Raw genomic sequence first — 12,826 nt, 5'->3', positions numbered from 1 at the left:
CTTGATCTGTTGCTGAACTGTGGCAAATCACCTTGTCACAGTCAAATAATTATTCAGACAGAAAAATTCAGCCTCAGGAACTGCTGAGAGGGGTAATCCCAGGGAATAATGCTGCTGTCCCTCCTGAGCCCCCTAAGGCAGAGCAGCTCTGCATCTGATGTTCTGCAGAATCACAAGTGTTCGGGGTCTGCCACAGGACTTGTGCTCTTGCAGAGCTGGAAGGAGATCACTGCATCTTAATTTGTATTTTTTTTTGTTTCATGATTTTCTGACAGCATCAACCTTAAGTGTGCCAGGCTCGCTCGAGGAGGAAGGGCTGACAAATCTGTCACTGCTGTCCGTATATTTGTTATTTATGTGCACACACACAGAAGGAACTTAGCTCCCTGTCCCAAACACACCAAGAGCTGCTGGCACAAAAGCTTCACATAATCTATTCTTCTGTAAAAAACAGTAACATTTCTATGGACGGATTAAAGGAGTCCAGGAAAAACTGCGTAAGCGACACCCACAGGTTTGAAAAAAAGGAAATTAAGACCTCAACATCGAAACCCCAGTTCATCCTGGCTGTACACACCTTAATTTTCTACATGTTATCATTTTCCCTCTGAGCCTCTCAGGAACAAAATATATGACATGACTGAAAATCAGCAAAAAAATCCGCAGCAACTGAGCGTGAGCTGAATCCCATACTGTGCTGCTGGTGGTAACAGCAATCTCCTGGATATTTGCAGATTGAGGTAAAAAGTAAATCCTGTCCAAAAGCAACAAGAGTGATGGACTGCTGCTCCCTCTGGACAAGGAGCCAATCCAGGATTGCCAGCCCCCCTTCTCCCAATTTTTCAAACCATTTTTCTCTTGGCAATGGTCTGGTTGGTGCGCTGGACATTCAACAGCACAGCCCTGGAGTAGGAATGAAACAGTTGCAAGTAAAATAAAGGGTTTTACTAAGTGAAAAGTCTCCCATGTCTTACTGCAAATGTGTTCCCAAATCTGGGCAAAACACTCAGTGCTAATAATGGGGGAGGTGTTTCATGGAATCCGCTATCCAAAAAATGTTGTATTTAACAGTCACTGCTTCTTGTGCCAGGAAAATCAGGAAAATCAGAAAACTGTCACTCACAGGGGTTTACACACAGGAAAAACCAAATCCAGTGGAGCTGGGACTGTGGTCAACTATTCAGCAAAAACAGCCCTGAAAAGGAGAAAAATCGAACAAAAGGAAAATCACACGTGAAATTTATTATGAGTGACACGGGAGGAAAACCTAATTGAGGAGAAGAGATCAAAATAAGATGCAAAAAGAAGCTGAAAGCAGCTGGCCTGAACTACTCCAGCTCTTCCTCCAGAACTTGTGGAAATCAGTGGAAAACATCAGAGTCAGGCCTGTGTCTGCACTTGGGAATTGGCTCCTGCCAAAGCTCTGGACAAGGGAATTCTTAGGATAACTGAGTTTAAAATTACAACATGCCATACTGAAATAAACACTAGAGAACAAATAATTATAAAATAGCCATTAAAATGCTCCCCCCCAATCAATGTATTGTTTATTTGTGGAATGCCTGCAATTGTTTTTTTAAGGGAGTAATAAAAATTCCTCGCTCGCCAGGAGTCCATTCATGAGGGCAATGAATTTCCAGAAAATCCCATTTTTTATACAGCTCAAGAGAAACATTTTTGGATACAAGCTTAAAAAAAAAAAATAGTGCTTTTAAACGAATAGCTTTATTCTTTAAAATGAACAAAGACTTGCCTGCAATGCAAACAATGAAAATAACATTTTAAAAAAAAGGAAGACCACAAGCCTTGTAATCTAAACACAATACCCATTGTCTGGACTTCCCTATTTCCATGAAGAACATCTGATTTTCATTCTGGATTAGAACATCCTGCTAAAATTACTAATACACTGGGATAAACTTCATTGAAAATTACAGAGGAACAACTTCAGCTACGATCTGACGGCTGTTCCCTAAGTGAGAATTCCCATTTTAACTCCGATTAAACCCCAATATTGAATCCCTGTTGCAATAAGTTTGATGATCTCAGAACAGTAGGAAAAAAAAAAAAAACAAACCCACCACATAAACCCCAGATCCACTGGCAGCTTTTGTCACTGCCCAGCCAGGGAGAGCTTGGCTCATGGCCTGGTATGTTTGCAATTCCAAGAACTTCAGTATTTTTTCACTGAAGAGATATTCAATTGCCAGGGGTAAAAATTTGACTATAACGTGCTGGAATTGATTTTGAGAACAAGGATGACAAACTTCTCTCAGATTTTCACTTCCTTGGCTCTTCTGCTCAATAAAAAGCTATGGAGAGACCCGAGTTGGACAAAAAATGGGATAGAAAGGGCTCTTCCTCCTTTTTGTTGTGTGAGGGGTGAAAACAAATCTGGGAATTGGTGGTGATGTCAACATGCTCTGGGTTTGTAATAAAAACACACAAAACCCAAAAGCTGCAATACCAGAAATTCAGCTCAGCTCTTCCTGGCGCTCCACTCTTTCCATGGAATTGGGGGGAAATAACAGCAAAAACCTCCAGTGGAAAGTCCAGAAAGAAAAAATCCTGACAGAAGAACCAGAGGCAGAAAGAGATGGACTCACTTTCATCTGAACGAGGCCACACATCTAATTCTGACAATGGAACAGAGTATTTTTTAAAAAAAAAGTATCTGAGGCCATCAGTATCCTGTGGACAACCTTAAATTTCCAAGAAATTACAATAATTTCAGGCATGAAGAAGATAAGAGGAAAAACAAGATTATATTAAAAACAAGATTTATATTAAAGAAAAAAAGTGCCTTTTTTTCTTTTAGTATAAATGTTAGGGTTTCAAGTGTAACTTTTGATGTTTAATTGTCAAATGTGGAGGTAACAGGCCTTGGCAAGAGCCAAGATTAGAATAATTCCCCAGGCACACAGGGCAGAGGGAGGCTGCTGACGAGGGGCAATGGGCCGAAGGAATATTTCCCAAAAAATGCCTGAGAAATTACACCTGATGCTCAAAAGGCAGGAAAAACAGGTACTGGCAATTTCTGATTGCTCAATGGGGATGCAAATATTGGAAGGCGCGTGTTTGTACAAGAAGAATGGAAAATCAACCAGAATGTTAAATTGACTTTACAGGGAAAACAGAATAAATGCTGGGCAAGGCAGTCAGCTCTCACTAAAGGAACAAACAGAATAAAACACAGCACCTGATCCTAACCTTAAGGCCACTCTGTACAGAACAAATTTAAATATTTAAATGCAAACAACAACAACAAAGTATAAAAATTCAGTCTAAACCAGTTAACAGCACAGTATTACTAACCTAAAGTCCACTCTTTGTACAGAACAAATTTAAATATTTAAATGCAACAATAACAAAAAAAGTAAGTATAACAATTCAGTCTAAATTGGTTAACAGCACCACAGTATTACTAACCTAAAGTCCACTCTTTGTACAGAACAAATTTAAATATTTAAATGCAAATTAAAAAAAATTAAGTATAAAAATTCAGTATAAGTCGGTTAACAGCACCACTGTATTACTGATGTAATTAATTTGTCCAGTAGCTGTTTAAAATGGAAGTGTCTGCAAGCATAAATTGAATAAATGCTGCATTACTCAATCAGATTATTGTGAAAGAACAGAAAGACTGAAGAAATATTATGGGTTTTTTTTAACACAACAAGGCTCAGGAAAAGTGCAAGAAAGGGCCAGTAATAAAGAGCATTTTTAATAACTTTCTGATAAAAACCAGAGTCCATTATTGAAAAGTAAATTGTTTAGAAGCCTTTCTATATCAGCTTACAACTCCCACTGGAACAAAAAAATACAACAATAACAGGAAGTGTTATAACAAGTGTTGATTCTGGAGAAATAACTTGAAGAATCTGGAAAGATGAAAATTTTTATTTCAAATCCAACATTCCGAGCAGGCAAAGGAGACATTCACAAGCCAACGCAGGCAGTGTTGAAGCAAACAGGGAGGAGAACGAAAATCCAAAGGAGGCAGGAGATTGGGATTGAAGTGAGTGAGTAAGACAAGCGAATTTCCTCACTAAAGTCTCAGCAATGACACATCTTGGAGATTAAAGCCAAACTGAGAAATGTTAAAAATATCAGGCAATGGAGGAAGGCTTAAACCAAGCCTATTGGATGGGGCTGGAGCACTTTATAGTAAACTGGACAGCACAATAGGAGGATGGGAAGTTTTGAATGCTTAACACAAAACATTTGTAGGCCATGAATGAAATAGTTCCAGCTCCCAGCAACAATGACGAAAGCGTCACAGCAAAAGGGAAACCAGGAAAGTAGTTAAGAGCAAAATAATGCCCAGTGGTTTGCACAGCATAACATCTGTGACCATGTCAATAGAAGCACAATAAAGAATGAGAGCTGTCTCATTCAGCTTTAAAAATACCCTGGGTGGGATACGGAGAGAAAAATGAGCTGAAGGCTTGCAGGGCTGGAGAAATCCAGCGATTGGGTTTGGTGGAGCAAACAGAATTTTCCTAATTGCCACTAATTATAATCTGGGCAAGAGATATTCCATCTTCCCTCCAACTCTTTGCCATCCAGATCAACAGATCTTGCATTTGAAGGTTTGATTCTGTGCTGCCCCTCACAGCACAGAAGAGAAGTTTGAAAGGAAATACACCAGTGACACTTGGACAACGGGTTCTGCAAGCAACACTTCAGGAGTAGGACACTCTTTTCCCCACAGTTGGCTCTGCAGACTCTGATTTATCCCTAAATGCTGAGAAACACATCCAGAATCAGGATGGGCTGTGTTTGGTTCCCCAGGCTATGCTCTGCAACATCAGGAATGATCCTCTGTGCTTCCCCAACTGTTCCCTGGGAACGGCAGTGCCCTGCTGAGCCTCACATGGATCACACCACAACACTGTGAGGCTCCTCAAAAACCCCTCGTGTGGTTTTTCACTTGGCTCCTCATTGTGTAAAGCCCAAAGTGCTCCCAGAGTTCACTCAGTTCTCGTGGTAAATCCTCTGGAATGCGTCCAGCTTGTCACCCCCTCCAAAACTGCACCGTGCACCTGGATTCCTCTGTGCTCTGTCTGCTCTGCCTACCCTGGGCTCCACAGCCCCCAGAGAGAGACTTCAAAGCTACAGAAGACAACAGGTATGAGAAATTACAGGTTTGACTCTGCAGGGAAATGATTTATTGATACTGAGAGCTTAATTAGTAATCAGACACTATCTGAAGAGAAAGAAAAAACACCCCACTTGGCCATGCACTAGTTAGATGAGGAAGCTATTCCCGCTTTTGATGTACTTGTGTCCCAAATTCAAGTTAAAAGGACTGGGAGATAAGTTATCCAATTTACTGAAATCCAACCTCATACTGGATTTCACCCAGGGCTGTATCTCAAAGGCAGAAGGGAACTTAGTCATATTTTTACATAACTGAATCCTGAGTCACATTACAGAGGGGAAGAGTCAAAGGGAGCTCAAGAACCATTTCTGCCATCACATATTTTCTCTTTAGAGTATTGCTTGTAAGGAATAATGTTGTAAGACCTATTTCAAAACTTAAAAAGCCTTTCATCATCGATTATGGCCCATTGCTCATTCAGCCTCTCATTAATTCCCACAGCACTAATTCTGCATCATGCTATCAAGAGCAAATGATGACTGCTGAACTAATTTTAAAGAGCAATAAATAATTTGCAATTAATCATCTGCTCAAGCAATAATCCTTTTGAAACAATCTCTGCAGTACTGTTCCTTCACAGAAAGGAAGGAATGCAGCTGTCTAGAAAGCGTTTCTGGATGTCACAGCACTCCCTGAGCTGGGTGAGGGAAGCAGTGTCAAAAGGCTGCCAGTTTTATCCAGCTGAGATTAATGAAATGATCCAATGGATGGGAGACACACTGAACTCCTGATTCACACAGAGAAGAGACCTTGCAGCAGCCCAGCACACCACAGAGCTGTTTCACATCTGCACTGCCTCTCGAATTCACTACCCATGACTATGTTTTGCAGGAAAAAAAAAAAGCCAATTTCGTCCTTTGTTTCTAAAAGCCCATGGTTCCCCCCTTCCTCCTGCCTTGCTCACACCCATGAGCTGTCCCTCATGCTGCTACCAGGATGTTTTATCCCAGAGACTCAGCCCATCCCCAGCAGCTCAGGCCATTTCCTCAAGTCAGTTCAGAAACATGATCTTGATCACATCCACTCTGCTGCACCTCACTGCACTCTTTAAGCCTCATTTCTCCGTGCAAAACCCCGATTTGTTCCTTTCTGTACATCTCCAGCAATCTGGAGAGCTGAAGAATGCTCCCATAAAATCCATCAGGGCTCAGTGTCAGTTCAAAGCTGTCAAACCTGCTGATTCATTTCAGCAGCATTTTACTGTGCTCATAATTCTAGAGCTCACTGTTTTCAACAAAATAATGAAGTTATATATAACTCAAAGCAGCAGCACCAATAAATCCTTCAGGCCTTGGCAACTCCTTTAATCCAAAGTAATCATGTTCCTTGTATAACAAGTCTTGTGATGTCTGTAATAGCATCTCACTATAGTAACAACAGCCTTCACGTTATAGCTCTCTGCATGCCTGGAGTATTAATCAGATCCCAGATTTGAATATGAAATTAGAGAACTCTTGATACTCTTCCTGAAGCAGATATGATACTCAGAGGCCCCCCCCGCCTTCTCCCAAATTTAAAAAAAAAGTCCAGTAGAGATCAGGCCTGTGGATTGTTGCTGCTGGAATCAAAGACTGCAGCTTGCTGGTTATTGCTGTGCTCTATTACCTCATCCCTTCCCATTCAAAAAACCATTCTAAACAGCCAGGGCTGTTCTATAGGCAGTTTTCCTCTGCCACAAGCTCTTTTTCTTAGCTCCTAAACAGAAGAATAAATAAAAATCTCACCAGAAGGAAGGACTGCAGACTTGATGCTAGAACTGGGAAAATCATTCGCCTTTGAATGCAAAGGACACAATGATCAAACATTTATTCTTCAATTTAGAAATTTCTCAGTGAAAGCAGCATTCTTCTATTTCATAAGTGAGCTGAAATTCTAGCAATTTTCCACATACTCTGACTTTTTTCTAGTATTGTCCTGAAAACTCCTGCAGCATCCTCCAGCAGCTGTTTACTAAAGGGATGCTACTAGTAACCAATCCTGCCTGAATTTAACCTCACTTAGCAGAAACCTTTGACCTTTGTGCCTCACCTTAACTAAAATGATATTTAACAGCATCACTCCCTTCTCCCAAACCTCCCACAACCATCTCTGATTTCCACCACGTATAAGGAAAAGTCACAGTCAGCTCCTTGACCTTGATCAATGTGTTTGGCTATAATCAAGATTTTACTTCGTTGAGCAATCCAAACATCATCTGCAGGCATAAATCCAAAAATCAAACAACATTAAATGCATATTAAATGCAATTAACGCATAGTAAATGCAATTCAACAATTGATCCGAACACTAAAATATAGATGAAATCCAGAAAGCAGACGTACCAATCAAGTAAGTTTCTTTTAGAGGCTGGAAATAACATCTTATTTTACATTTGCATCTTCTTTGCCGTATCCTTTTTCAGCTCTAGTGAGAACTAAACTCCAGCCTCAGTTTCATGCCCACCTGTCCCTGACAAGAAGCCCAAGTATCAGAATTTATGAGATGTGAGACTCTTGCCCGCGGAGGAGAGATGAAATGAGTTTAGTGCTGGAGTACTCTTGCAGGAAGGTGAGCCGGCCAAGGCCAGGTACAGCACCAGCAGTGTTTTCATAGGCACCATGTGTGGCGAAGGCAGATCACAGATTAGCACACATAAATCACTCACCAGGGAGAAAAAAAAAACAACCCAAAACCCCTCCTCGATTGCAGCTAAGACAACTAACACGAAATGCATGTTTTTACGAGTGCTATTCAAAGAAATGGCATAGTGGGAAGAATGAGTCATGGGCCAGCAATATTCACACACTGCAGCTACTCACAGTGAGAAGACAAAGGGAATTAGGACTCAAATGATGATTATTTTTTTAAATAACCAAGAAGCATTAGCAAAACCAGCTGCTGCACTGGAATATTTCTAAATAGCTTTGTTATGCCCTCATGTTCTCTTCCCAGTAGGAGTTTTCTCTTTCTGACTTGCATTGGTTTTGCTGTGTTGGCACGCTGTCTCAGTAGACACTAGACAAATAAACTTTTCAACAACATAAAGACTTTTAAAACTGTATCTCTTAACCCCCTATCCCCTTGAGAGGCTGCAAAGTGGTTGCTTAATTCTTTACAGGTTTACTTGTGCTTCCCTTCTTCCATTTCTGTGACTTTCTTGAGTTCCCCAAAAAGTAAATAAGCCTCTAAGCAGTTATCTCCACCTAAATCATAGTTTGTGTCTATTTCCTAAGCATGGATTTTTTTGCATTTGTTGATTAACCTGCTGGATTTCACACTGACTTGCAGGGGATTAAAGTCATTGCCTGGTGGGCTTGAAATGTAACTTTACAATTACAGGAGTTTATCTTTGTGTAACAAGTTCTTCAGCAGAACCCTTATTTTCTGATGACGAAGTCCTGATGTACTTGCACGTGTAGAGTTTCTCCAGATTTATTTCCATAATCTCCCAGCTTTAAGGTCATTCCAACTAGAACAGTTTTATTCTGTTTACTTTTGTGTTCTAACTGGAATAGAGTCAATTCACCTCTTGTCTTAGAGAGTCTTGTGTCATTAAATGGCCATTTTGCAATATTTACACTTCAATACACAAACACTCATTTTACACATGCACCTTCCTGCACAGAGATGGCAGCAGCACGGCTACCACACAGACTTTCAATCAGCTCGGGGAGCTGATCCTAATCACATTTTAGCCATGAATTTCCCTCCCTACCAGGGCTTGCAGCTCAGCCTGACTTTTTAGAAGTTCTGCTGTTACATTTCCAGGTCAAACATTTTCTATTTACCACAACCACTCCTATTTATCCAGTAAAACTGCAGTATTTTAAGGTTTGCTGTGTAACAATTAAATGGACTAAAAATCCTCATATACCTGCAGGATAACAAAAAGTTTACCTGTATATGAAAACAACAACAAACTCAGTCACTCATGAGCAGCTTTTTGCTTTGTGAAATATGACATGTAGGAAAAGCTTTGGTGTCCCAGACTCAACAGTATAAAAAGCAACAACTCATCACTAATTTGAAGGACATTATTTAATACCTGGAGTGGGGTTTTTAAAAGTTGAGAGCCCAAGAGACCAGAAACTCATCCTAAAAGTTTGGGGTTTTTTTTGTTTTTTTTTGTTTTTTTAAGTGAGACACTTTTCTCGTGGCTAATTTTTTATTACATGCATAACAATGCAGAGGTTTTGCATGTTTTCATGAGATCAGGCACAACTTTAATTTACAATGTACAAGATTTAACTTTCCAACTAATTGACCTTATATCAACTAAGAGAAGTCCCTGCTAAGGAAAAATTATCACTGAAGAGATAAGAGAGAACCAATCCTTATCTTCTCAGGCACAAAATGGCTCATCTTGGAATCAAAGCTGGCTTTTAACTACAAGAATTGGTCATTAATTTTTATCACTCCTAAGATATCAGGTGGTTTCTCCAGGACTCCAGCCAATTCCATAAAAACAACTGTGCTGCATGGCAGATTTCAGCTGGAAGCCAAGTTCTAATGCGTTCCAAAAAACATACTGGAGAAAAGGAAACTTCAGGAGAACCCGAAGTACAGTGAGGGAAACACCAGCACTTCACAGAGAGGTTCATTAATGTGCAAACACCAGGAAAATATTCAAACAGAAAGAGAGCTCAGGCCAGTAAGAGCTAGATTAGTAATATTTTAAAGGCTCTCAAATCTGCCTGTTTTATAAACTAGTGTCAACCAAAATAACTGAGTTTTATAAATTAGTGTCAAGCAAAACTCAGCAGCAACATGGATGCAAATCTTTAAATGCTCATACTGGTAAATTAATTCCAGCATTCACAGAGGAAGAAACCCTGAGATATTATGAAAATTTCAGCTGAGAAGTTGTTCCTGAACAGTTTTCCATATGAGATTTCCACACAGAGGAATATCTTAAAACTGCTGTTCTGTTCTTAAAATTAGTGGTGCTTAATGTCCTCTGTGAATTAGCAACTACTGGCATTGAAGAGAGGCTGGTACTGAGCCCACAGGATTTTCCAGCAGCTCTTCACATTTCAATCAGCTTCATTTATTACCATTTCCTAGTCCCCCCTATTTATAGGAAAATTGATTGTAAAGCTGAAAAGAAGCCAGTGCTGCTTGTGCAGAAAGGTTTTGTGGCGTGAATCAGATGGTGGCAATGACAAATCACCAATGCACTTGTGGGATGGGATAATTACCTGCATGGCTTCACCCTGACAGAAACGCCCTCAGGGAAGTCCAGGAGATGTTTCCAGAGGAAATCTGGATTGTCAGGGGCAGGCAAACACGGTGAGCAATGAAAATATTCTGGTGGGCAACGTTTCACAGGCTCCAAGATGAGCAGAGGACATTGATCCCTTAATGAAGCAACTTAATTAACACTTGAGGGGGTGCTGAGGCAGCCCTGCCCCAAGGCATTCTCAGCACCTCTAGTGAGGCTACAGCAATTGGTGTTTATTGAAATCTGGCACTGATTTGGCCAGCAGCAAACTTTTCTCTCTTTTTTTCTTTTTATTTTGAATGATCTACGAGGGCTCATGTACTCTTCGACTGAGATGCACACTGTAGAATTTGTGGTCTTAATTAGAATTAAAAAAGTTCATCAGTTTGTCTGCATTGTGTGATTCCTTATTCTTCACATGAGAAAAACAGAATGCATCTTGAACAGTCTAGTCATTCTTCTCTGGGACAATGTATATTGGAATGGAAGAGATTTAATCCCTGAATTATGTAATTTCTCCTTTACTGGAGAAAGAGTCTGAAACATTTCTAGAAGAGACCTGCTTCCCCAAAACAAAGATTTACAGCTTCAGTCTAGCAGTTCCCTTCAAAACTGTGGGGTGCTGTGCTCATCATGAGCTAGAATTACTATAAAATCTTCAATAAAGTACAATTTAACTTAATTTACTACCACAAATCAAAACATGACTTCATCAGCTCAAATATTCCTTGTTTAGGCGCTGATCTAACGAGGGCAATTAAAATGAGTCATAAGGAACAGCAGAACAGCACCTTGGCAATTGGCCTGGAGGTGGAGTTCTCCTTAAAAGAGGAAAGCCCAGGAAGCTCTGGGAGAGAATGGCTGATTATTGATCCCCTCCAGTGATCAATAGTGCTCCCAAAGAGCAAAACCAGCCAGCAGTTCCAGCCTGCAGCAGCTTCATGAAGAATATAGAGTGGACATTAATGCTCCTGTGGGTTTTGTCCAGGTTTTTCTTGCAGAGTCTCTTCCCCTCATATAAAAAGTGATGAGAGATACTAAATTTATTCCTATCAGCACTTTCCATTTTAGAGTTACAGGAGATGGACTGTGAAATTTTACACGGAGTTTTAAACTCTATCAGCATTTTGGCACTAAGGCAGCAGTTCAGTTAAATACATGAAGTAAAATAAACCAACCCAACCTGTTGTTAACCCAAAGGCCATTATTCCAATTCTGCCAGTGGTTGTTTTTTTTCCATGTATTGACATTTCAAACAAAAATGATAACTGGATACCAACCAACTGTCCTTTCCTCCCCCCCACCCCCAAAAAAAAGAGTTTGCACAAGCCCCTCCCTGCCCTGAAGGGACAAACTCATATTTATTCAGATTTTTCATGAAACAGGAGTATTTGTGCACATCACTCTATGACGTAAGTCCCAGGAAGATAATTTGAATATAATTAATGATAATTATTGAAATTATCAGCGCAGGTATCAGGGGAAAGGCCAAGAGCTCATGTTTTGGTAGTAAACAGAGGCATCACTTTACAGGGATTTCTAAATGCTTCCAAAAGCAGCGGAAAAAAAGTTACCATTATTCAAAGAGCTGGGAAATATTGCTTGCTGAATGAAAAAAAGAAAAAAAAGATGACACTAATTGACATCATGAGAAAATTCAAAAAGAAAAAAAACACAACCCACCTCCTGAAAGAAAACAAATTAATCTCTTAATCTCTTAAGAAAGAAATTCCAGGGCAGGCCTGAATCTGTCAAAATAAATTTCTCCAGAAATGCACCAGATTAAAAACATGAAGGAAAACAAAAAAAAGTTCACAGTCACACAAAAGTCTCAAATATTAATTTTGGGCTCCCCATCAGTAATGATTTCTTTAGGAAGTTTTCATAGCACCAAATAAAATGAAATTATGAATAATGATTGGCTTGCAGAGAGAAATTGTCAAGTTACAGAAATTACTGTTACAGTATTGTTGGAGCTGGGTTTTTCTGTTTTGCTTGGGTTTTTGGGGTTTTTTTTGGCTACTCATATGTTATTGTTCCAGCATCAAATGCACTGCATAATATAATGCAGCATCAGAAACAAGCAGGATCTTTTTAATAGCAAAGCACCACTGGAATTGTGAATTTTCTTCCAAATTAGGACAAACACAAAGTTCCTTTTTAATACCAGCTGTTTGTTCTACAGCTAAGCCTTTTTCCTCAAGAAATGACTGGAGAAAAGGAAAAATGGCCAGGCACAAAGCTCAGATACATGCAGAAATGATAAAACAGGGTTGTCTCTCTTTTTTCAGCACGTTTTACCAGTATGAATTCTTTTTATTTTCACTAATAAGGATTGTTTGGGATACAGCAAACCAGCACAGAAAAGGGATTTTGGAAATACCAAACAGGCCTCATTCACTGACTACAACAAACTACAGACAGCACACTTCTTGTGAGAGACAGAACTGTGAAATACAACA

The 12,826-nt window shown here is 39.8% G+C and overlaps 1 protein-coding gene across 2 annotated transcripts in view; it reads right to left on the bottom strand.

The window, feature by feature from the left end:
- The window catches only part of ATG7 (autophagy related 7), a 77,957-nt gene that overhangs the window by 26,150 nt on the left and 38,981 nt on the right, over positions 1 to 12,826 (bottom strand). Inside the window, exon 18 of one of the 2 annotated variants that reach the window (XM_066326937.1) lies at positions 11,684 to 11,969. The exons of the other annotated variant lie outside the window; for it this stretch is intronic. Within the exon in view, the coding sequence (XP_066183034.1) occupies positions 11,904 to 11,969 (66 nt within the window). The 3' untranslated portion in view covers positions 11,684 to 11,903. Of the gene's footprint in view, positions 1 to 11,683; positions 11,970 to 12,826 lie in introns of those variants that run through there. 2 annotated transcript variants of the gene reach the window in all.

The sequence above is a fragment of the Sylvia atricapilla genome, chromosome 11, assembly GCF_009819655.1.
Source record: "Sylvia atricapilla isolate bSylAtr1 chromosome 11, bSylAtr1.pri, whole genome shotgun sequence".
Classification (NCBI taxonomy): domain Eukaryota; kingdom Metazoa; phylum Chordata; class Aves; order Passeriformes; family Sylviidae; genus Sylvia; species Sylvia atricapilla.
This window is presented reverse-complemented; position numbering and strand designations above follow the sequence as displayed.